The 25,141-nt window shown below is 32.5% G+C and overlaps 2 protein-coding genes across 4 annotated transcripts in view; one reads left to right on the top strand and one right to left on the bottom strand.

Moving 5' to 3' along the window:
- Positions 1–16,236, top strand: part of LOC121120106 (sodium-independent sulfate anion transporter) — a 32,327-nt gene extending 16,091 nt beyond the window's left edge. The window contains exons 2-10 of the mRNA XM_071889374.1: positions 12,521–12,780; positions 12,833–13,026; positions 13,102–13,206; positions 13,362–13,564; positions 13,619–13,795; positions 13,854–14,159; positions 14,212–14,357; positions 14,423–14,602; positions 15,826–16,236. Of these exons, the coding sequence (XP_071745475.1) occupies positions 12,521–12,780; positions 12,833–13,026; positions 13,102–13,206; positions 13,362–13,564; positions 13,619–13,795; positions 13,854–14,159; positions 14,212–14,357; positions 14,423–14,602; positions 15,826–15,993 (1,739 nt within the window). The 3' untranslated portion in view covers positions 15,994–16,236. The remainder of the gene's footprint in view (positions 1–12,520; positions 12,781–12,832; positions 13,027–13,101; positions 13,207–13,361; positions 13,565–13,618; positions 13,796–13,853; positions 14,160–14,211; positions 14,358–14,422; positions 14,603–15,825) is intronic.
- On the bottom strand, positions 16,174–23,869 carry LOC121119586 (uncharacterized). 3 transcript variants are annotated; one of them, XM_071889790.1, is made up of 5 exons: positions 23,718–23,869; positions 17,568–17,727; positions 17,299–17,501; positions 17,107–17,236; positions 16,174–17,038 (listed from the first exon to the last, which is right to left on the bottom strand). In XM_071889790.1, exons 1-5 carry the CDS (start codon positions 23,817–23,819, stop codon positions 16,272–16,274), a joined length of 1,362 nt encoding a protein of 453 aa, XP_071745891.1. In that variant the 5' UTR covers positions 23,820–23,869; the 3' UTR covers positions 16,174–16,271. The 3 variants fall into 3 exon arrangements, with proteins under 3 accessions (XP_071745891.1, XP_071745892.1, XP_040570222.1); XM_071889791.1 differs by lacking the exon at positions 23,718–23,869 and adding an exon at positions 18,417–18,845; XM_040714288.2 differs by lacking the exon at positions 23,718–23,869 and adding an exon at positions 17,785–17,935.
- Between the last annotated feature and the right edge of the window lie 1,272 nt (positions 23,870–25,141).

Here is a 25,141-nt window from a genome sequence, read left to right as displayed (position 1 = left end):
TTTCCCAATTCAATAACAGTATTTATTGCCCTTTGCAGTGCATTGAAAAGGGTGTTGGGATGTTATCCACTAATTAAAAGGAGGATAACGTCAGCGTAGCCAAAGACCTTGATTGCTCCTGTTAAAAATTTATTAAGTAAACTATCCATAATCATATTCCAAACGACTGGCGACAGATCACCCCCTTGTGGGCTCCAACGGGATGGATTTACACAAACTTTTTCGCCATTAAGCTTGGCTGCAACCGTACGTACTTAGTAAATTTTTGTACCAAGATCTCATATACTCTGGAATACTGAGTTTTTCCATTGCTGCATCAGCTGAATTAAATTGTATATAATCAAATGCACATGTGCAATCAAAACTGACAATAAGTGTGCATTTTTGTTGATGAATGGATTTTTCTATGGATATCGGTCCTTTGTCAAAGAGCCGTCTCAATTGATGAACTCCTTGTATAGGCATGTTGTGAGTAGAGAGTTGGAATAACTTCTTCAACTTCTCAGTGTAAAATCCGCTAAAGTCCTTTAAGCATAAAGTTCGAATGAGCTATCAGTCTGAAGGATTTGGCCGGGCTGTGATCTTTTTTACCTGGTTTTGGGAGAAAAATGACTTTTATTTCTCTCCAGGATCTTGGTGTATAACCAGTAATGAGGATGCCTTTATAAAGTTCTGAGATAAAGGCGACGATTTAAAGGAGGCCCTGACCTTGTTTCTATCCAAGAAGTCTATGTTAAAATCATTTACTTTCATGGATGTTCTGGACGATGTACTGAGTACTGTACTGATTGTGGGAAATGAGTTTCCATGAGTATTTTTAATGATTCGGGAATTAATTTTGCTCTGATAGTTTTTTTTTGGACACCCAATATCTAATGGCATGTTGATAGCATTGTTAAGTGATTCAGTGCACTCATCAATAACATTTGGGTTTAAACTTATAACCGGTAATGATGCTGATTCTGTGTGGGACCTGAAGATGTCTATTCACTATTTTTTGGGTGTTTTTTGTAGCTTGATCCATTCTTCTGCAGCACTATCAAAGAACTTGTCTATTTTTGATTGCTTTTTCGGACTCTTCCTAGTTGGGTTTTTAACTTCCGTCTTTGGGTCCTGACCGACTTTTCCCGTAATTGGCTAGGGTGTTGCTTGTCCTCTTGGTCCGTCATCTTTATTGGGAGCTTCAGTCCCTCTACAATTGGCATCATTGGTACCATCAACATCCACTGATTTGTTGTCACCACTATCAATCTCAGTTTGTTTACTAACTTCAGTATTAATATCACAAGTTGTTTTGGATTTATTATCATCTCCTTGATTTGGTTTTGTGGTGTCTCCCTCTACTTCATCCTCTTGTTGGATAATGGGTGCTCTCCCCGGGGGATGAGGCTATTCTGATATTGAAGTCTATTAATTTCAGGCCTTCAAACGCCAGTGGGTCTACGCATATTCAATTAATAATTTCGGATTTTGTAAGTTCCACGTTACCCTTAATTGGTGTGCTATAATGCGATCAAGAACCTCGTCTCCAATGTTACGAGTCACCCCACGAACGAAACCTGTGAGGTATTTTTTCTCTTTTCTGAGTTTCCTTATTCGCTCCGCTTCATCCCATGAGATGGTAAGGAGAGGTGTATTTGCAATTATGCTTTTTCGTACATATTGTCCAGAAGCATTATCATTCACGTAAATAACCGCTCTTTTATTCGTATAGCAACGCCCTTCGTAGTTTGGAATTAGGTATCCGATTGGTACGTAGTCTGTGTCAAGTATTTTAATAACTTTGTTCCATTCAATGATGGAAATATGGTGATTGTTCTTTCTTATAATATCAATTTCGTTTGCTTCCTTAGCAATGTCGGCGTAACAAAGCTTTTTTTGGGGCCTAGTTTCTTTTTTATATTCTTTATTGTCATCAGCAGGCATTTGAGGAATATAAGTCCTCTTTGAAGGAGGGGTTTCATTAGTTGGGCCCTCTCTCCCTCGTTTCATAATACTAGGGGCTTACTTTGAATCCTTCCTTTTTGTATCAGGATTTTTCTTGTTATTGCCCTCTTTCGAGCCCCTTTTGATTCCTTTTTTAGGACATTGTATAGGGATATATCCCTCTTCCGCCACTTTTTGTAGGTGATGGTTTCCCATTTCATACCCATTGTTGGGTCAATATTAGAATCATGCCCCATATTTATACATAAAATAATAAATGTAGTTATATATTATATCTATGTTGAGAGAGGTTGAACAATGTTGAAATCCGAAAAGTTCCGTTCAATGTATATTTATTTTATTAAAATTAGTAGAAGACAAAAGAACAGCTGAAACTTCTTAATTCTTGAATCCCATGATAACTTTCCAACGAAGAAGAGGAGAGATCCAGGCAGTCAAAAGTTAGTCAAAGTCCTCAAAAAGAGTTCACAGGCTTAAGGTTCTTAGGTTTCGTCCTTCTAAATTATATCTTGTTGAATTTAAAAATTCAAAGTGTTCAGATATTAATGGACCACTCGGTAATATTAAAAAAAAAAAGAATTGTATGCATGTACCTATATATTTTCTCTTCTCTAAAAAAGTTTTCATAAAAAAACCCATATATTTTTTAACAATGTCTTTATTTTGGACAAAGTTCATAAAATAACTTTTTTTTTTGCTTATTTAACCTTTGTTAAGAATAATCATCATACTGAGTAATCTATATTAATAAAGAAAAGTTTGACTGCACATATTTATGCTTTCCGTACAGGCATTTTTGATTATGTCTGAGGACTGCACGGATACTTGATCTAAGAAAAAAATATGAGTTGAGGACTCTTTTTTAACGAGTGTGTATTGCTAAAATTATTATGAATGTGACTTTGGATTAGGTTTACCAAGTAGTGTATTTATTTAAATTTAGAGACCTAAGTACTCCTTGGCACATAACATCATATTAAAAAATTATCCAGATATTATTATTTCATTCTAGAGGAGAGAAGATATATGTATTGACTAACTACGTGTGAGTGTGCTTAAAGAAAAATGAGAGTAGTATGGAAGATTTTCCTGTGGAGTTATATTCTATGTTATTCCATTAACTTTGTTTGTTTGCTAATTATTCAAATTAATGCCGGGTACTACCAAACGCATATATATATATGTTATGAGCAATGTAGAAAATGCCGGGTAATCTATAAAATTTCCAATAGAATGGTCATGTTACGTTGATTTATATTGTCAGGTAAAAAGATTGTGAGTAATTTGATTATTAAACAGTTCATTAAAAGTAATTTGATCATTTGGAATTTGATTATGATACAATTTCAATGCGAGCAATTTGATCAAATATTTTAAGAGCCTAAGCAGCCCCATTTTATGAAAAATTTTGACATCCCCCATCTAGTGTATTTTCATCGAAATTAATATTCTATTCAGACTATCAAACTAAGTATGATCAGAAATTGTCATGAGATACTTCATTTTATTTTGCAAAATATACCTTGGCCAACAGGCTGTGCAGGTGGGCAGCTTGCCCCTAAGGGAGATCAAAATATATCCCCACCACTGTGCTGAGTATCAAGGACCCTTTCTAACATATTATCATACAGCTTGACCCACGGGTATCGCAAGTGAACTGCTTGTCAACAAGGGGGATCAAAACCTATGCCACAACTATCCTGAGTATCAAGGACTCCTATGTTACATCCAGGCCCACGGGTTGTGCAAGTGAACCACTCTTACAAAAGGTACATCAGTACCCACTGCTTCCCTGAGCATCAAAGACCCCTTTTAATATGTTATAATACACCACAGCCCATGGTTTGTGCAAGTAAACTGCTGGTGCAAAAGGGGGATTTTCTGCATTGCCCGTAAGATATATATATATAAAATAGTCATTAGTTATCCAAAAGACACTTTAACTAATAAATTGAACATTACTGTGTAATTGAACAATTCAAATGTGTTTAATTAAAAATATTATATTATGTATAATCATTTTGTAAGTATCTTGTACTTAATGAATATATGTAGCTAATTGCACTTCAAATTATCATAATCATCATAAATATTTCCTCTCTAAAAAACAATAAACCATTTCTAATTACTCTTATGATCGTGTCCTAAATTGGTGTACATTTTTTGTCCCACTACAATATAAAACTGACCTGTGCGTTCGAGTGATTTGATTTTCAATTTCGATTATAACTAGCGCAGAAAAGTTCTGATTTGGTATGAAAGTTACTTATGCAAAATTGAATTGTCCTATACTGTCACCGTTAGGTCGCACATCTCGATCAAATTATGGAATTTTTTGGTTCTTTACTCACTAAATATAGATACTAAGAAGATATTTTTAATTATTTTGCACTAACTAATTTTGATTGACATTTTTTTAACCTACACAAAGTGTAAAAAAAGTTTTGCCCTAAAATTGTTGTATGGAACAAAAAAAATAAAGGAAAATTTGATAATCTGTGTATAGCACATGCCCTTTTTTTACATTTTTCATAATGGAAATATCCAAATTTTCTGATGATATTCTCTCTTTTTGCGCTATAGGGTAGATTTAAAAAAACTTTATATATGTATTTTATAGGTTGGAATAATGTCTATCATTGTTAATTAATGCAAAATAATTATAAAAACTGTATTTTAATCTTAATTGATGAAATTGTTTTACTTCATCCTGGCCTGGATGTGCCTACTCTTGAGGAATGGAGTCTTTCTGGGCACACAATCCCAGACCCTCGCTTGTGCAAAACACTTTGAACAGTTGATCGTCAAAACAAAGTTCATGTTGCTTTCAACCTCTGCTGGATGGATTTGAGAGTTGTTGTTGGAGTCTTGGCAACCTCTCGGACTGCATTTATCATTTGTGTTGAGCTCAGCTTGGACTTCCTACCATGTAGAGGAAGATTCTTATGGGCAGTTCTTTTGAATTTGGTTAGGATGTTTTGGGCAGAGGATTTTAGGATAGAAATCTCTGATGGAAATATATTTGTAGCTGTCAACTTGATTATGACAATTAACTACATGTTGGCGGATGTCCTGACTGTACTCTTTGGTCTTAATCATGTTGAGTGTTGAATAAGATAGAGGCGAGAAATGGGCTCATCATACTTTTAATCCTCAGAAGATTGTTTAAGGAAATTCTTGATTTCTCCAATACTTTATAGAATTCCTTAATCTTTTCAGACTTCACTATGATTAAAAAAACAGAAAACGTGTTTGTTATTTTTACCTTTTTGGAGGAAATGAATACTTATGAAAGAAGCAAAATTAGTTTTCGAGACGTAAAAAAATTATATAAGAAGTTAACATTTTTATTGAATAAATAGTATTTATTATCAAAAACATTGGTAAAAATAAAATTAAAAACAATTGAGAAAAAGATTTCCAATATAGATATGGCAAATATTGAAAGGGTACGAATACAAAAATACGAAAAGGGTACGAGTACATGCAGTTAATCCCAAAAGGGCTCAACTGTATGTACTCGTAAAAAAACTATTAGACTGAGGAAATTAAAAACTTGTGTTTCGTCTTGAGGTGTAAACAAAGTCACAAAGTTATGGTTGCCTGGAACCAACAAGGGATGTTGGACGAACAATCAAATTTAAAAAAATGCGTTCAATGTACCCAGTTGATACATTCAGGATTTAAGTGTATAAATTAGGGCTAAAATACACTATTGTAAAATTCATGAGTCTCTAACCTACCCCGTACTAATTTTTATATTTTTAATGATTGAATCTAGAATAACTTGGAGGAATGTTTCGGAACTTTTTATTATAGTGTATACAACCTGAGAGAATATCAAAATCTCTGAGAAGCATTATTTTGATCAAAGTGCCGCTAGATCAAAACCAAATATCCATACAATGTCTCATCTTCAGAACAAAATCCAGCCGGAACCATGGTCTGGGGCGTTGTGGAGTCTACTTTCCCCTATTTTTTTTTTTTTTTTTTTTTTTGGGGGAGGGGAAGGAGTAACTCAATGCAGATGCTTATATCGAACTTCCAGAAAAGAAATTCCTACCTTGTCCTAGAGAGGAGAGGGTGTGTATTACTCCTCACAGGAGTGTCCAGTCTATAGAGGCTTCCATCAAAAAGGAGTGGACCCAACTTGCAAGGGATATGTCCTCGAGGGCTCAATTATTAAATAAAAGTTGTGCCTATAACTATTTTGAGATGATTTTGTTAAATAAATGTCGTCACAAAACTATGGGTAAAATTGTACTCTTGAAAAATTGAAAAAAATAAAATGTGTATCACTATATAAGATCAACTCTGTACTAGATATATGTGTACCGCAGTTTGAGAACCACGTTCTTTAGACAATTTGAATGAGAGTATATTTTAAAATATTTTTATTTATAATTTCAATGAAAGGGGGATTTCCTGTATCTCGTCTTCTGCCTCTGTTATTTTCTTTTTTTGGTATCTTAATTTGATCGCCATTATGAATTTACTTTTACTCATTAGTATAGCTCCAATTCAAAAGATCCCTATCCATTCTTTAAAAGGTGGAGTCCCCCCCCCCTCCCCCCTGGACACTAATAGACCTGTCCTTCCTTTGAAGATCTTGTTCATATTTATGTGTTTGTTTTTCTGGTTATACAAAAGCTCTTATCATTCAAAAAATCCCTTTTTATCCTCAAAATTCCTCCCAAGGCCGTGTTACTCACAGTTTTTTCTACTCAATAAGACTTACATATTATATACATAGGTATGTGAGTTTACAAGAAAACAATCTTAAACAATTTTTTTAACATCATATACATACATTATAGACGTTGGGTTTTATATTTTAAGCAATACAAGGTTTTGGAAATTGTTTAGGACTATCTATAAATATTGGAAAAACACAAATACTTACCAACTGTGACGACTACCTGAAGATACCGTGTGGTCCGTTGAAATCTGAACACTTACTAATTCAATAATTAGTGAAGGTTGAGTTATTGAAATTATTTCATATTTTGATATATGAAACCATAAACAATTAGTTACAATACAAAACAAATCGGAGCTCTCAAGCTTACGTACCAGTCGAGAAAATTACACTTGGAACGTGATCGACGAATTTCCATTCGAGTTCTCCAATCAGTTGAGCGTCTCCCGGACCATTGTTTACGTCGTCAGTAAGTCCGAAACGTTGGAAAGAAGAAGGGGTCTGTCAGAAAGGCCAAACTGGACCCGGATGAGTTAAAGAAAACTGCCCAGGTCAATCCCCTCAAGTCCATGAGGACCCATGCAAGAGATCTCGGGTTTCACATCAGACTGTCCAGACAGCTATCAAAAAGTGGGTGGAAAGAGCCTTTTGAGGTGTAGCGGCCATATTAAATTCGTCCAGTCAACATCGCTTCTTGAAATTATAGTATCTACTTACGCGAGGATCACTGCATTTAGAAACGATGACTATATAAAAGAAAAATGGGAGGGAAGGGTCCAATTTTATAAAAAGCCCCCTCACGCACTTTAAAGTAATTATGTCTGGGAACATAAACATTCTTCCTAAAGTTCTTCATATTATGAGGTATGCCTCTTGCATAACTATGTTTCAAGAAACGGCATCAACACTCCTATCAATAGTTGGGGAATCGGCTTGATCAACATAGACCCCATATGGAAGACCTAAAAGATTAGAAAATGCCACAGTAGTTTCTGGGCTCAGAAAATTCTAATTATATAATTGTGAAGATGAATTTTTACTACTTTCAGTGAAATTTATGACATTTAAGAATCAATTACAGGGGTGTCTGTAGGGTGTGGGCAAGAGGGGATATAGACTCCCCGCAAAAAAAAAAAAGAAGGAATTTTGGATTTTTAATAAAAAAAATTTTGGTTCAGGCTGGAAACATTTTAACGAAAATAGGGGTAAAATTTATTTTCTTATAATGAAAATCATTCAGAAATTATGCAGCAAAGCAAAAAAAAAAAAAAAAAAAAAAATCCAAGAAATGAAATTTTTTGTGAAATTCTATGAATTTTGTTACAAAAAAATGTCATTTTCATTTTTTTTTTTCCAAAAAATTTAATTTTAGAAAAATAGCTATGGATTGTTGAAACTTTTTTCCAAAAAATTTAATATTTGAATTTTTTTTTCAAAAGGTGTAATTTTTTGTGAATAGCTGTGGATTTTTGAATTTTTTTTTCAAAACGTGTAATTTTTAGTAAATAGCTGTGGATTTTTGAGTTTTTTTTTTGACAAAATTTAATTAAATTATTTGTCAATTTTTTTTTAATAATGTAGATTCTTAAAAAGATTCGTTTGAGATAACCCCAGAAGACTGATCTCCTTATCAAATCCAATGAACATTTTAACGAATATGAAAAATGATGCTTCTTTGTCAAATAACTTTTTTTTCTCCATACATGATTGGAATGTTAAGAGAATATGTAGAATACAAGCGTACATGGATTTACATATTGGGTACTTATATAGGGTTTAATGTTAAAAATGACATGGGCGTTGAGGAGGGAAGCTATATTCTCTACTCATTCTTGGAAATTAAAAACCTATTTATTACTCTCATCTCATAAGATACGAGTATGTACATAACCGCATAAAAGCCTTTATTTATTTTTCTCTTCTATGATTGCTACTAATAGCCAATGTTGTTTCGTTTTATGAGCTTTATGGTTGAAACGTGAGAAGGAATTTCTGTGGAATAAAAAAATTACTACAGCACTAAAGAAATGAAGAAAAAATCCTTGTTCATTAGATTTAAAAAAAATCAGCTTCCTACACTAGAGCGGTTTGATTTTCAACTTTTTTCGACTTTCGATTATGGTATTGCGGAAAAGTTGTCAAATATTATGAAAATTACCTATGAAAAATTGGATTTTTCTACGAGGTCATCTTTAGGTCACACATCTCGATCAAATTATGAAAAAAGGCTAAACTCTTTATTTAGTTAATATAAATACAAAAAATTTATTTTTTGTTATTTGGCAATAGTAAATAACTTAAATATAAATATTTCTAACCCATAAAAAATATTTAAAAAGTTGTTATAAAATGGTCTTATTAAGTATAGTGCGTATCATTTTTTTACATTTTCAGAAAGAAAAGTTACGGTTGTTCACCAAAAAAAATAAATGTTTTTAAAAAAATTCCAAAAATCCACAGTTATTCACAATTTATTTTTATTTTTTAAAGGATATGTTTTGTGAGTACATTTATTTAATAAAATCATTTCTAAATAGTGCTTTCTACAACTTAAATACAATATGTGAGCCTTCAGCTATTATAATTGGTTCAATGTGAGGATTAAATCCCTTGCAGGGCTTGCATATATAGTCAGACTTGAGCTTGGTCACTCCAAGGTTATAATATAACGCGTGTACGACTGATGTTTGACCTCCTCTACGCTTTTTAATATTGACGTCATAGTTGTTTAAGAAGTTGCGTGTGTTGTCAAAAACTGTTTTTCTTGCCTAACAGTTTGTAGGATACATTAAATTGAAAATTATAGCAATATTGACGTCATCGACTATGAGTGGTTGCATGTTTTGTCAAAATTTGTGTGTTTTGCCCAGCAGTTAGTAAGATACATCAAATTAAAAATTTGCATGATGGCCTAACCTAGCCTCTCCTCCAGACGCGCATAGATAAAGTAGTATGGAAAGGAGGGTGACACATTTTGAGGTACCAAAAGTCCCGAAAGTAGTCTCTCAGGAAGGACTGGGTGTTAGCAGGCTGATGACATGGAGCTCCGTCTTGAGTGATAACAAGTTGTCCCCGACCTTTTATCTGGGCCCAGGTAGCACTTTCTTACCAAAAAGTTCGATGTAAGCATCAAGATTGAGCCGCTCCTTCCTCTCCACAAAAATGGGGGACAAACTTTTCCTGTGTTGTCCACAACGCCGAAGACCATGTTGGAAGTGAATATGTCCCTGGCACGAGAAACAGTGGTGATTATGCCTCTCAGCTCCTTTGATATGGCCATGGGGACATGGGGCGCAAGAGAAGCTTCAAAATTTCACTTCTTTGTTCCGTTTTACTCGTTTGTTTTGTTTTAATTGAGTCGAAACTTTACATAAGGAATCTTGAGTCACAAAACCTATCTTTTACCAAATCTGAAGATAAGGTATGAATAAATTTCTGTTTAATTAAAATTTAAATTAAGTGTACCACTAGCTAAGATCAATCCTGTATATTCTGGTGGTGGTCATATTTATTCTTTTTAAAGGTGATTTTATACGTTTCCACTCTTGCAAATAAGTTATTTTTATATATTTTATACATCACATGTATTTACAATGTATAAATTATGTGAAATACATTATATATACGTACATTAATGCCTTTAAAATTAATTTGACGTTTAAATTATCTTATATGAAGCCCCATGACACTCAAATAGTTATTAGCAATCCCTATGAGAAATAAAACAATTTTTTTTCATTATTCGAAGTGAGTGTATTATTTAAACTTTATATTAAACCTTTTCTACCTTCTTCTTTAAATTGCTATGAATAATTCATAAAAGATATTACTTTCTCATAAAAATACAATTTTTTTTTGTTTTTACGGAGTCTTAAACATCTCATAATATCTAGCTATAAGTGGTATAGAGTATGAGGGGATTTTTATATACTTAGTTTGTTTTTTCTAGATATTTGAGAGGAATATTATATTAACAAGTTTATTTTGTAGTTAAACTGTAAATAAATGTCAAAGCTGAGAACTCAGACACAAGTAGACCAATATATTAGGTTTAGTAAAAAGCTCTGAGCGTTTTTCGCGATAGATGTCTTTAGTGAGCTATATCTCACGATTAATACATTGCATTAAAAAAAAATTAGTATCCTGAAAGAAAAGCTCATTAGTATCCCTATGACCAAGGTATAAAGGCGGAACACGTGAGAAGTTTTGTTTGTTTGCTGTTTATGGACCCAATACAGTATTGAATGTAACTGCAAAGCTGTGGTTCTAACGATTCTGTTCTGGTAATATAGACTTCAAAGATGAGGTACTCTCTCGTAGGCTAATTATCGGAAATTTAGATCAAACAATGGAAGTCGTCGAGTTGGACCGACATGGGAGGATTTATTTCATTGCCTAAGGACTGAAAATTAGCCAGAGAACCACTTGGAACCATTTGCATCAACTGATCTTAAGAAAAACCTTGATTTATGGGTGCCACACGAATGGACGCAAAAGAACCTTTTGTATCGAGTTGCTGTTTGCGACTCTTTGCTGAAAAGTAACAAAATCGATTCATTTTTGAAGCGTATGGTAACAGGCGATAAAAAATCATTCATATACATGCACAACAACCAAAAAAGATCGCGGTAAAAGCACCGAGAAGCGGCTCAAACGATCCCCAAGCCAAGATTAACGGCTTAGAAATTTATTTTTTGTGTTTGGTGGGATTGGAAAGGAATCATTCACTTTGAGCTGCTCCCATGGGGCAAAACACTCGATTCAGGCTTATATTGTCAACAACTGAACAGATTGAAACAAGCGACATTTAGCCAAATACACCTCATAGTTAAAGTTACTATAGGGATATTTTCTATTAAGTATTGTATAGGGATATTCACTGATTAACAATAAATACTGTAAACTTGTACTACTTTAAATATTGTCAGAAAAGTTAAATCTGAAATGTATGTAAAGACATGATATGAGTCGATTGCAATAGCATAGGTAAAGAAAAAATGGGAGACATGTTTCAAATCACTTCTTGGGCCCAAACAGGAGACCTCTAATTTATCTAAATGATACAATATAGAAAGATATCATAATTATTAAATTTTTTGATTCTTTATTGGTTATACCTACATCCCATGGGCCCAAAATATCAAACTACGTACCCGAAGTGTAACATATTCCACATATAAAAATAAATTGCTTTGTTATAAACATTTTAAGACTGTCAAATATGTTGATTTATTTAACACCATTCCTGGGACGTCCGCAGGATTTTATTTGGTGGGCCTTGGGTTTTCCCCCCCAAAACGAATGCACTTTTTTAGAAAAGAAATCCTTAAACAGATTGGGGGGGAGGTGCTCATTTTTTTTCTATAGCAGGGATTTTTTAGGGTGGACTACAACCTCTGTCCCCTGCGGCCGCCCCTGCATTTATTTCATCTTTTCCTCGTGAAGTCTGTATAACCAGTTAAGTTCATTGTACAATATTGAATATTTGACAGATAGTTTTAGTTATAGCTTGACCATAAAGCCTTTACGCTCAAAAAACATGGTGTGTATAGTTAATATTTGGAAGAAAAAAAATGTGATTAGTTATTGATTTTTGAAATGAAATTTTTTTTCCAAAATTTTTTAATTTTCTGTGAATAGGTATTAATTTTTGATTTTTCAAAAATTATGATGTGACGAATTCGTCACATACGTACGGGGGTACAGGATTAAGAAGGATGTTGATTAAAGCTATGAGAAAAATAAATATTTTTTGAATCAAACAACTGCATCTATTGAATAATTTGAAATTGAAAGTAAGGCAAATATTCTTTGAATAACATATTTACATACATGGATATATTCAACTTTTAAGTACTCTTTTACATGTTACAGCTCCTAAACAAGCATCTGACTATTTTGCAAAGGATCAAAAGATACTTTCTTCATCAAAGATTGGATGTTTTTTGCATCAACATGTTGCTTCACTCAAAAAGGAACTCTCATTGAAAAGGATATTCCCTGCATTGGAATTTATGTCAAATGGATATGGATCTCAGTCCCTTTTTGGGGATATTGTGGCGGGCTTGACTGTCACCCTAACACTTATTCCTATGGCTATAAGTTTTGCTGCTCTAGCAGGACTTCCTCTTCAAGTAAGTGCATATAATTGGAGGACTTTCATGAATATTTTCCACATAATTTCAGTATGGATTGTACTCCTCCATACTTCCTGGTTTCATCTATGCCATCTTTGGTCATTGTCCAGAAATTAGTATGGGACCAACTGCCGTGGCGTGTATTCTTATGCATGGATATACAGATGGTGATATTCAGAAATCAATTGCACTAACTTTTTTTTACGGGGGTAATACTCATATTGGGAGGACTATTCAATCTGGGTAACAGTTTTTTAGAGACTCTGAAAACATTTTAAATGTGATACAATTCGATATTTTTTTTTTCTCCTTCATCAGGATTTCTAGTCAATTATGTTTCTCGACCGGTTTTGGCTGGTTTTGTATCTGGGATATGCTGTCAAGTTGTTTCAAGTCAGTTAACAGGTTTGTTGGGGCTTCCGGGTGCTCCTAAAAGAGGTTTTATTCCCACTCTAGAATGGATTTTCAGTAATTTAGGTGAGATTCGTCCAGTTGATTCTGCAATTGGATTTACATCGATCGGAGTTCTTTTGTTTCTCCGGGTAAGCATTTGAAATGGTATGTTACTCTCTTTAAAGACTTAATTCTGATCTGTATCAGGCAATTAAAGACATGAAATGCTGTCAAGGAACGGATAAAGAAACTAAAAAATATAAAACCATTGAAAAAATCAAATGGATTGTATCCGTTACCCGTAATAGCTTCGTTCTTATTCTTACATCTGCTATAGCATATTCATTAGTCAATTTATTCAATTTCAAGGATTCACTCCGACTTACAGGCAAGTATAATATTGAGATTTAAAACAATTACATACATTAATTATTCATTTTAGGTAAAGTGGATAGTGGATTGCCCGAAATAAATTTACCATGGTTCTATGGTCTCCCAAGTAATTCTACAAATGCTTCAGGAATATTCGAAATAGCACAAGACCTTGGAACTGGTATATTTACTCTACCCTTCATTAACTTTGTTCAAGCTATCGCCATCGTTAAGCATTATTCATCATGTAAGACTCAGAATGTGACTTAATATATTTTCCTCTTATCACACATTTTGTTCCTTAGTGCATCCCAATCGTCGAGTTTTTCCTACTCAAGAAATGATAACGCTTGGTTGTGTAAATATTTTTGGAAGCTTTATTGGCTCTATGCCAGTCACTGGCTCTTTGAGTCGATCTGCTGTGAATGCAGCTTCCGGCGTGGGCACAACTTTTAGTGGTGTCATCACATCTACTTTAATCATTATCTCTTGCATTTTTCTAACTCCACTCCTTGCATATATTCCACGCTCAGCTTTATCTGCAGTCGTCATGTCTGCAATCATTTTTACATTTGATATAGATTTATTGCTCCCTCTTTGGAGACATAGAAGTAAGCAAATCAATCTTTATTTAAAACCACCTTCAAAATTCATCAATTTCAGAATGGGAGATGATCCCCTTTTTACTAACTTTTTTTATTGGGATCTTTTACAAACTACAAATTGGGCTTTTGGTCGGTATTGTGGCTCATTTATTTATCATTTTGTACGCATCTGTTACTCCTGTTATTCATATAAACCATTTTAAAGTAAGTTACTATTGATAAACGAAGAAGACATTGATTTAAAGTACATTCATTATTAACTTAAATAGATTCAGGATTCTAAAGTGGAATATTACACGATTGATGTAGATAGAAGTCTTTATTTTACTGCCTTGGACTTAATCAAAACCAAAATATTTAACCTCATTCGAGATCATGAGACAGACAAGACTTTGATTATTGTTCTGGACGTTTCTCAAGTATTTGAAATGGATTATTCAGTTGCCAAGGTATATTATTATTGAATTTAGGATTTGTAGATCTAAAACACACGACTTGCCTAATTTTTTATCACATTTCAATTGGCCCTAATGATTTTTGCTGTTTATCTTTTCGTCCCTCCTTTTCTCTAAGAAAGATGTAGAAAGATACCAGTGGTTCTCAAACGGTTATATTCCAGATTCCATTAATAAGATGAACAAAATGTTAAGTCTTCTTTTCCTTTAGATAATATAAATATAAAAATTACCCCAACACAGTTTGAGAAATACTAACTTAACTCCATAAGAGTAAATATACATTAATATACTGAAGAGAAAAAATTCATAGTCTTTGTTTTAGCTCTCCTAATCCCAGCTCTATCTATTAAAATATACATATGTAGTGTCGTGTCGGTCTATTTCTTCAGTTCGATCCAGTCTTATGATCGATTTATTTGGTCTGTCCTTAGAACCGGTCCTTTATTTTTTCTTAAAATGTCAATACTGAGTTTTACATTTAAATCTGAACACTTTGAATTTCAAACATCAACAAAATTTAATATATTAATTAACAATAGAATTTCAACAAAATTAATACTATAAATAGATATATGTTTGAGGTCTCTTAATCATTAATGTTGCTGCCCTAAACGGAAATGATTGCTTCCAGGCTGCATTGGAAGGCCTGGCACCCGATACAGATGTAGTCTTCTGTCATGGCGTCTCAGTACTGACTGACAATGGCTTTGAGAGCCTCAGTGTTTGGATGAAGGACACTGCAAGCCTCCTCCTCGACATGCACCCAAAAGTTGTAGTCGAGGAAGTTGGCATCAGATCTAAGGAGGGGGGTAAAGTCTAAAAAACGTTTAAAAGAGTCTTACAACGGAGGAGATGGGTTTTTTTCCCATGGAAATTTCTCGACTATATTGAGTTAAGAAACATCTATAAGGTACATATGTACCTAGAGAAATACAGAAAGCTTGAAAAGAATATTCATGTTTTCATTATAATGTAATATATTACGATCATTTATTATTTAAATTAATTAATTATACAAAACTGAATATTTAAAAAAGGAAAAACACCCTCAATAACGCAACGAGGGATCCATTTTCCTTCTTATGGACCAACAAGTGAGACTGAACTCCATTGTTGTCCTCAGTTCTAGATAAAGACAGACAAATTAATTAATATAATATGTAGATGCATTTAATTGTATATCTCATTATTTTCAATTTGCACTACTTATATAGACACTTCGAAGTATTGAAGTTCCAGTCAAGAAATCCGGTGGGTTTTTATACTTTTCTGGAGTACAAAGAAGTGTGGAAAAGGTCCTTGGCGGTGTTGATCCATCACCTTACATATCATTCAAGGATCGCGAAGATATTGAAATCAAATTAAGAGCTATTCATTCATAGTATAGACAAAAAACAAACGGAAAAAAAACAAAAACAAGATTTAAGTGACCTATTTTTTATATTTAGCAATTTCTTATGTGTATTTTTATTCGAATGATATATGTTTTTGCTTTATTGCTGTTTATTGCAATATTTTTACACTGGATACTATAAATTAATGCTCATATTACATGTAGTATATACATTTGTGATGAATTTTTGATTTATTTATTTAAAAAAATATATTTTTTCATATGATACAAATTGATCCTACGTATTTTCTTTTTTATCGTACATTATTACTGGCTATTTTCTTGCTCAGAGTTGACTTTCTCAATACTCCTGATATTTGTTATTGATTCCGTCTGATTTCCATTGATTGGTAGAAAGGTTTTCCTTTGAATGTGTGGAGGTGGTTTTTTCAAAACAATATTTATTAGCTGTTTGCTCTCAGGTAACTCTGAGCGGAGAAGAAATCTTTCAGAACGATGGTGTCCACCTTTTCCCAAGGGAATTAATTCGGGAGATCGTTTACGATTTAAGTTATCGAATGAAGAGGTATAGTCTGACAATGGTGCTCCACTGGGGATCCCATATCCAGAGGGGGCTGAGAAACCATATGAGGTTGAAGGAGGAGATTGTTCAAACGAGGGTTGATTTATTTGTCGGATGTTCGACTCAATACCATTATGATTATCCGGCAAAGGAGTGGATTGAGATGAAAAATTGGGTCCTGACTGCTGCAGTGCTGTCTCAGGAAATGGGCTATTTATATTCTTAGAACCGGGCAAGATTTGTCTGTATTTATTAATTCTCCCATTTGGACGAGTGCACCATTTTAAAAGTTGAGGCTTCATAACTACTTTAGGGAAATCATCTTTCACATGGCAGACTTCTTTGGGGATTTCACGACATACCTTATGAGAAGTAAGATGTGGTACAAGATTAGTCACAAGCTTGCACTGCTTTGAAGGTCGTAGATCACATATCTCTTTTGGTTGTTTGATAGTTGACTCTATGATTTTATTATGGCACTCCTCCTGCCCTGAGACCATTTTACAATGATCTGAAATTATTATTCGAATATTAATTAGTATACATAATGAAAGGAAAGAAAATGTTGAGAAATCTCACCAGGTGCACATATTTCTTGAGGTATTTTATCACACCAAGTGACAGGGTCAAAGTTTTCATGGCCACTTTTAGGATCGATCCGTAGATTATAAGTTGTATTACAAACAGACTCAAACCATGTTTTACAAACCTAGAATCAAATCAGATAAGGTACATATACACAATACCTTACGTGCCATCTCAAACACTCACTGTTTTGGGTTCAACTCCCGATACGGGAGAACATTCTCTCACAAGCGGAGTCATACAAGACGTCAATGTTGTATTGTAGGCCTTATCTTTGAATGTGATTTTACAGGCCTTCCAATAATTATCCTCACACTGTCTTTCCTGCATGGGGAGAAACTCTGTTACAAAAGAGTCGTGACATTGTGTGACGTTTTGAGTCCAACATTCTATTTTTAAAAAAATACGAGCAAAAGCATTAGTGAACTTCTCATCTTTTTTAATGTAATCCTTACCCTTAACTTGCTGTTTTTCAATGGTTTCAATCATTTTGGTTTTGACAACACACAGATGCCCATTTTCGTCCACCTCTGCATTTGTAAAATCAATTGGACCATTTGGCTCCTCCTCAATAAGCTCCTGTGCTAAATTTGAGCAAACGCAAAGTAAAATAACCTAAATAGATAATTACAATGGATATAGAGGAACAAGAGAAAATTAGAAGGCTCTTACTCCTAAACATCCTTTTCTAGAATACATTTTTTTCCCTTTAAATGAAATTAAGTGGTTTAAAGGATTTTAAAAACTAAGGCAACACTCTTTTAAGTGAACAAGAAAACCAACTAAAGAATGATTTGTGATTGGAAGGCCTTTTTATAGAATTGATTAACGAAAAAAAGTAACAATTATATATATCTTCTTTTTTTTTGTGAGGATGAGATTGTTTTGTGGTTATTTTAGCTTAGGGTGCTTATGTATTTAAGTACGTAAATAAAAAAAAAAAGAAGCTAAAATTATTCTTAAGGTCGATTTGTGGGGAAAATCTTTTGAATAATTATTTCTCATTACTCCTTTGCAAATTTATAATTCCTATAAATATTGATATATTAAGAATTAATTAAGAAAATATTCAAAAATGAATAGCTATTTAAAAAAATTAAATTTCAATTATAAATTTTTTGGAAAAAAAATTTCAAATATTAAGTTTTCTAGTAAAAACAGAAATTCTTTTTTTTTTTGGTGGGGGTGGGAAGAGTCAGTAAGAGTTTATCCCCAAGGTGTTGTAACAGTATTCAATTAAGTAATAAACAAATTAGTAAACAACCCCCCTTTGAAATTCACCATTAGAAATTAGAAATACAAACCTTACTCTTAAGCGGGGAACACAAGTTCTGAGATTCTTAACCATTATCCCTACAACCAACTCCACCTTGGGAAGGAATAAACCGTGGATGAGATATTGAAGGGATCCCAGGAATTGGTATACTATCTTGAACCGGATGTAATCCAATCCTTCGCAAGGGCTAGCTTATGAGGGAGATTCTCTTTTTAACTTATTTGTCTATTATAATAACATAACAGGAGAGGGAATGATTGATATAAGAATACCTAGTGAGGAAAATTATGTGTATTTTGTGGATGTAAAAAAAAAGAAAGCGAAAATTAACATGGTAACCCTGAGAATTTGAAAAATGTATTGGAGGACATCATATAAAATCAGCTGTGAAAAGGGAGTAGGGAAAGAAGGACAAAAAAAAAAAAAGGTATTGACAAAAACTACTCACCTGCCCATCCCCAATTCTTCTTTGAGTCCAACAAGGACTTACTCCACAACAGTACTCAAGGTTACTCTCCGTCATTAATGAACATATATGAATGTTCGATTAGGTTTGGAATATAATTAAATGTATTATAAAAGGAATTTCACTCCCCAGGAACTAAATAATAATGGCAAATAATGTCGATTTTCATTTAGGATGGAAGACTGCAATGCCATACAGTTCAGACCTAAAACTGATAAAGTTTGGTCCTTGATCACGTTGATCAGTTCTTAGTACTAACAGTACTAAGAACCGGTGCCAAGAACTGATGGGACCGGTCCTAATACTGTACTGGACCGATTAATATAATGTAAACTAATAAAATCAAACTACACTCATCCCCTATTGGATATGAACATCGAATAATTGCAATGTCTAATTGATTTATAGAGCTGTTTTTGAATAAACAAATATATATATATATAATAAATATTCTTCGTTTGAAGGATATTTTATAGACTAAATAAATAAACATTCATTAATTTTATTCCACTTAGAATATTAGAGTATGAATTATTAAATTATTGATGAGATTTTCCAGGTTTTTTATATTTTTTTTAGCTCCATAAGAGTGTTGTTCGATATAATGGTACTGTAGAGGTACCGGGGGAACTGATGCTTTTTAAACGGTACTAAATTCGTATAGGAACCAGTTTCTGCAGCATCACCACTCAGGGGTGCACACAAGGGACGCTGAAAAAAAAGGAGTTTCTGTTTCTTAATAGAAAATTTAATATTTGAAGTTTTTTTGAAATTTTTTTATTTTCTCGGAATAGATCTGGATTTTTAGGATTTGACACCGAAAAATTAAATATTTGAAAAAAAAAAATTGAAATTTTTTTCCAAAATGTTTAATTTTTACAGAATAGCTATAAATTTTTGAATTTTCTTTTTTCACAAATAAACTTTTTCTGTGAATAGCTGTGGATTTTTGTACTTTGTTTAGGAAAAAATTTAATTTTTGAAATTTTTTTTCAAAAAAAATAATAATTTGTAAAAAGATGGTAATTTCTTTTTTTTTTCAAAAATTTAGTATTTGAAATTTTTTTCCAAAAAACTTAATTTCTAGAGAATAGCTATGAATTTGTGATTTTTTTTTTCCAGAAAATTTACATTTTCGTGAAAAACTGGATTTTTGAAAAAATTTCAAAAAAAATAATTGTTTGAAATTTAATTTTTGAAATTGTTTTCCAAAAAATTTAATTTCTGAAATTATTTTCCGTAAATTTAATTTTTCAAACATTTTTCAAAAAAATGTTTGAAACAAAGTCCTTAAAAATAAATAAATATATAATCCAGCAGATAGCCCTTTAACTAGATAAAATATTGACCCATCTATTACGTAACCTCTCAACGTCTGAGGTGTTCATCTCCCTCCCAAAAAATAGCTCTATTTTATAAAAAAAAAGAAGTCAAATTGTATTTTTTTTAAAAAAAGATATAAATTCGGGGCTAGCTTCCCCACTCCCAACCGAAACAAATATCTTGATGTACCGACATTTTTGCTATTTATTTTTAGTCACAAAAATATTGAAATAATTGTTGTTTTATATCGTGTCAATACTACTACTCAAAACAAATTATCTAATTATTTGAGATTAATAGAGAAACTCAACAATGTTTGCTATAATTTAAAACGTTCATTCAATTTATGAGACCTCATTTGACCCCGATATTATCTTTCAAATATAATTTATTAGTTTTCTTTTCTTTCATTGTTTAGATATATATATTTCGCTTTAAATGCATTTTTTAGTGCCTCCAAAGGATAATGACAATAATTTGTTTATAGAAACTGGGGAATATTCATTTAAGAATACTATTGGAATCCAGATCCATTATGAGAAACATCATTTTAGCTGGTACCGAATGGCCCATTAAAATCTGAACACTTTATATTTTAAACATCAGCAAGATATAATATATAAATAAAGAATAGAATTCCAACAAAATTAATACTATGAATAGATGTGTGTCTGACCTCTTATAATCATTCATATACCTCCCTTTAGAGGCAATCATGGCTTCCAGGCAGAAGATGTGGCACCCTCTACGGATGTAGTCCCCAGCCATGGTTTCTCAGTGGTGGCTAACAGTGGTTTCGAGGGCATTGGTGTTTGGATGATGGACACTGCAAGACTTCCCCCTCGACATGCACCTAAAAGTTGTAGTCAAGGGAGTCGACATCAGGGCTGTAAGTGCCTAAAAGTGTTATTTTCTCAACTTGTACATAAGTTAAAGATCTCAGGTTTGTTTTGTTTTAGAACTGATTATTTATGCTTTATATGTCGAGCTCTGAATTAATTTCAATCACTCAACCTTCACGCATAACTAAACTAGTGAGTACTTAGATTTTTAGATACGGTATATGCGTTCATGGGGCCTATATGTTTGAATTCATCTCAAATTTTCAGTTCTTAACAAAATGGACTGACGTGGAAATGAATAACGTACTTTACATATATGGAAAAGGGGATTTTCATGTTTCACAACAGATGTATAAAAGTAACCTTCTTTGTATGTAGTCAAATAATTATTCAACAATCATCACTTTTTTTCTCTGAGGCTAATTGAAGCCCACAAAAACGATTCAATCTATTGTTTACATCCCAGGATATTGTGTTGAAACCTTCTCAATTTGAAGGGTAGTTTTTGGTGTGAATTTTTACAATAGTGATCAATTTACTTGAAATACCTAAAGGGCAGACCACATTTGTCAAAGGAAAAACTATCAAACAAATAGCTTCCCTTCTCACCCTTAGTTAAAGCTCGTTTTCACCTCCTTAATCTTTTTTTAACTATCCCAGGGACATCCTTTGAAGGACTCTCTGTGTACGTTTGGATCTACAAATTGTATTAATTCTTCCCATAGAGATAAAATACGAATTATTATGTTAAAAACATAAATGATGTTTCAAATATTTTTATTTTTTGTGTATGATTATTGCAATAATAATAATTTATGACCATAATTATTAATTATATTAATTTAAATATTTTTGAACAGATTATTTTATGAAGTATAATAATATTTTATTACAATTTTTAAATTTCAATATAATTTTATTTAGCCTTTCAAAATATTAATAATGGATTTGAGAGATTAGTTTGACTATCATTCAATACAAAAATCACTTGATACTTAAATTGTATAAGATTTGTATGTATGCTCCGAACTTTGGTCCCATGAATCCTTTCATGTTAACGTTTTCCCAAATGATATATTATTTATACGCTTTAAATAAAATCTGAGGTTAATACAGTAGACTTATTAGACTATTTATATCATACTCTAACCCAAAATAATTATCCTTGATAAGGATCATTCAAAAAAGTATTAAAAATCCTTTAGATCTGTGATACAAATATTCAGATTCATGAATCACCTAAATAATAAATTAGTCCTAACATTAAAACACTTAGACGAAAACGCAGATATTGTCCATGTTGGGACATTCCTCAATCTCCTTCTTAATTTCTTTACAAGCTTCTTGAATCTTTTCTTGCTCGGGGTCACAATCTTCATTATTGATCTGAGAATAGTTCCCAAATTTCTAGGATTTTGCAAAAATTGTCGCTTTGGAGGTACAATTATAGTCTACACAAGTCGGCATGTTCAACCTGGGACTATATATATATATAAATAATATACGCGTGTAACCCATCGTGCGTACATAAAAAGTCAGAAAAAGTTAACGTATGCCAGTAATATACTTTTATCTGTAGTAATAATGTGCAGGTTGATTTGAAGTAATGCCTAATCAGATGCAAAGTATGGCTTTAATTTGAAAAAAAATTGGGAGATAATATTTTTGGAATTTTTTGGTCAACAATCAATTTTCTCTTGTCTGCTGTCACGCCGTCAAAGATTTTCAATTGCTATTTCTCAGTATCATCAGTCATCACTGAATGTATTTTATCTCTTCCTTTTAAAAAAGTATTAGGTTTTGTGAAAAGATTTATATTGTTGGTAGAAAAAAAAGGATCTTTTGTTCTCACAAAAACGTTCGTTTGGGTTAATGATTTTAAATAGTAACTTGTCCTCATTTTGTTTCATACAGAATGTGTTTCAGTTTTGAAAGAATACAACCTTTGGTGTCACTATGAAACAAAATATCTATCAACATATTTAAAGTTTTCTGAAATTTACGTTCTGAGAAATATATTGCTAATGTCCCTTCATTGATAAATTTTTAGTAAATTAACATGTTGGTTGTTTTTGTTTTTTGTTCATTGGACACTACTCACCTGTGATTAACTTGGAATGCTAAACTTATTTTTTCGTCTTTTTTTCACAGAGTTTTTGTTCTGGCTTGCAAGTATTGAACTTAATAATTGAGCGCCCTGCGCTCCTCATTCTGTCTGTTATCAGGCCCTCAGAAAAAAAAAGTTTGCTGATCCTTGTTTAAAAGGATCTTAAATACTATTGTGAGTCATTTTGCCAAATAATTTTCCGTCGTTATGGTGGAATTTATTTTTCTTAAGAAAAGATAGCATCAGCATTGTTACTAAAACATCTTTTAATTTGACATGTCAATCATACAATCAAAAAACTCCAATTAAAATAGTTAAAAAATCGTTATTTTACTTCTCTTAATCTAAAATCTTAATGTATATGGATAAGTTATGTCAATATATTTTAAAACCGAATGTTAAAATATACTGAAAACATTTTGAAAATGTCTCTGCATCATACTTATAACTCAAGTTACCTTTGTTTAAAGTGGAAAATAGGTGCTTTTTATTCAGAGGCTCATAGCTTCAAGACGAATAGATTAAAAAAGTTTAAAAGTAACTCATTGTATAGCTGAAAGTATAAACTTTAATTTAAAAAAAAGACTATACCCAAAAACGTTCCATATCGCTGTCAATTTGAGGTAAGTCCACGACCGACAATATTTCAAGGATAAATCTCATTTTTGAATTGATCTCATAATAAATATCCATATTTATTGCCAGTGATATGGAACAGCTAGAAGAGATAGAAACAAATACAGAGAAGAAGAAAAAGGATTAGCTCCGGCCGAGGACTCCCTTGAATGTACGTCCAACCCACCCCCTGCAACGCCCCTGATTAATAATTTACTCATAATTCCAGTATACTTAATTTTGAATTTTAATAATCCGTCCACAAATAAAGGTACTATGAAAACAATCGTATTTCCTCTTAATCTTTGTACAACTGACAACTGAGTTTTATGAGCATTTTAAGAGAATAAATATTATCCATACTCTTTTTTTATATTATTAAATAACAATTATCCAGTTTGAATTAAAGCATTTATTCGATATTAAATTTTAATATCGGTCAATAAATAAAGAAACTATCAACACATTTGTATTTCTTGTATAAAAACAGGGTGAATCAACATAACTTCATTTTTCAAAAAATACTATAAAACTTGTTTTATAGTATATAGCTTTTATATAGTTTTACAAGTCGTGGAAAGAATATGGAATGAGAAGCACGTTGTTATCCGTCTTGCAAACACGGAAAACAATAACAAAAATGTCCTATTAATATACCACAAATAAGTTTAACGTCGGATTAAAAACAATAAATACTTACCCTTCCTGGAACAATATTGTTATCGACTGGAAGGACATAAAAATAAAAACTGTTAAGGGGTTTACCCGAGAAGTTCGACAATACATGAAGGTATTAGTAGGATTACACTTAAAAGAAGATGAAATATTAAGAATCAACGACTCTGAGAGTGGCACAGGGTTCATTGTCATCACCCTGAAAGAGACGATAAACGTCTTATATAGATTCGAGCACATTAAATAACCGACTAAAATTGAAGAAGATGTATTCTTTAATACAAGAGGCCTCAATTAACTACGTACAATTCAAGATCCAATCGAAGTAATAATCAAAGATGGAGCAGTAACCAACCTACGTATATTGAAAGAAATTATGGAAAAATTTGGAACTCTAGTTGGAAAAATCGAACCTATGTCACATTGTCTGATACCCAAATGCAAAGAAGAAGATTAGCAGATTAAAGGACATCTTGACTCTATTCTGGTTTCTCTATCTATCGCTTTAACTCTTGCAGAATTCAAAGTACTACTAGAATACATTTCGAACCACTATTCAATCTATGCCTCTTTCCTTTACTCAAGTAGAATTTACAAGTCAAGTTGGAAATTGAATGTGTCTCTCTTAGAAGATGCCTCGAATCGTTTAGAAATAGAAAATATCATTGATAAAACGATTAAAAAACTTGATCAATGTCAATATACACATTCTATGGCTCTACAAA

Source organism: Lepeophtheirus salmonis, chromosome 6, assembly GCF_016086655.4.
Source record: "Lepeophtheirus salmonis chromosome 6, UVic_Lsal_1.4, whole genome shotgun sequence".
NCBI lineage: Eukaryota > Metazoa > Arthropoda > Copepoda > Siphonostomatoida > Caligidae > Lepeophtheirus > Lepeophtheirus salmonis.
The sequence above is the reverse complement of the archived record's forward strand: the minus strand, read 5'-3'. Positions and strand labels throughout refer to the sequence as shown.

Bases quoted from the DNA above. Each gene is read 5' to 3' on its own strand.
- LOC121119586 (XM_071889790.1), bottom strand. From the start codon at position 23,819: ATGGATATTTATTATGAGATCAATTCAAAAATGAGATTTATCCTTGAA. The intron at 17,502-17,567 runs GTAAGGATTACA...TTTTAAAAATAG, and splicing joins TGAAAAACAGCAAGTTAAGG to AATGTTGGACTCAAAACGTC. The intron at 17,237-17,298 runs GTGAGTGTTTGA...ATTTGATTCTAG, and splicing joins CGGGAGTTGAACCCAAAACA to GTTTGTAAAACATGGTTTGA.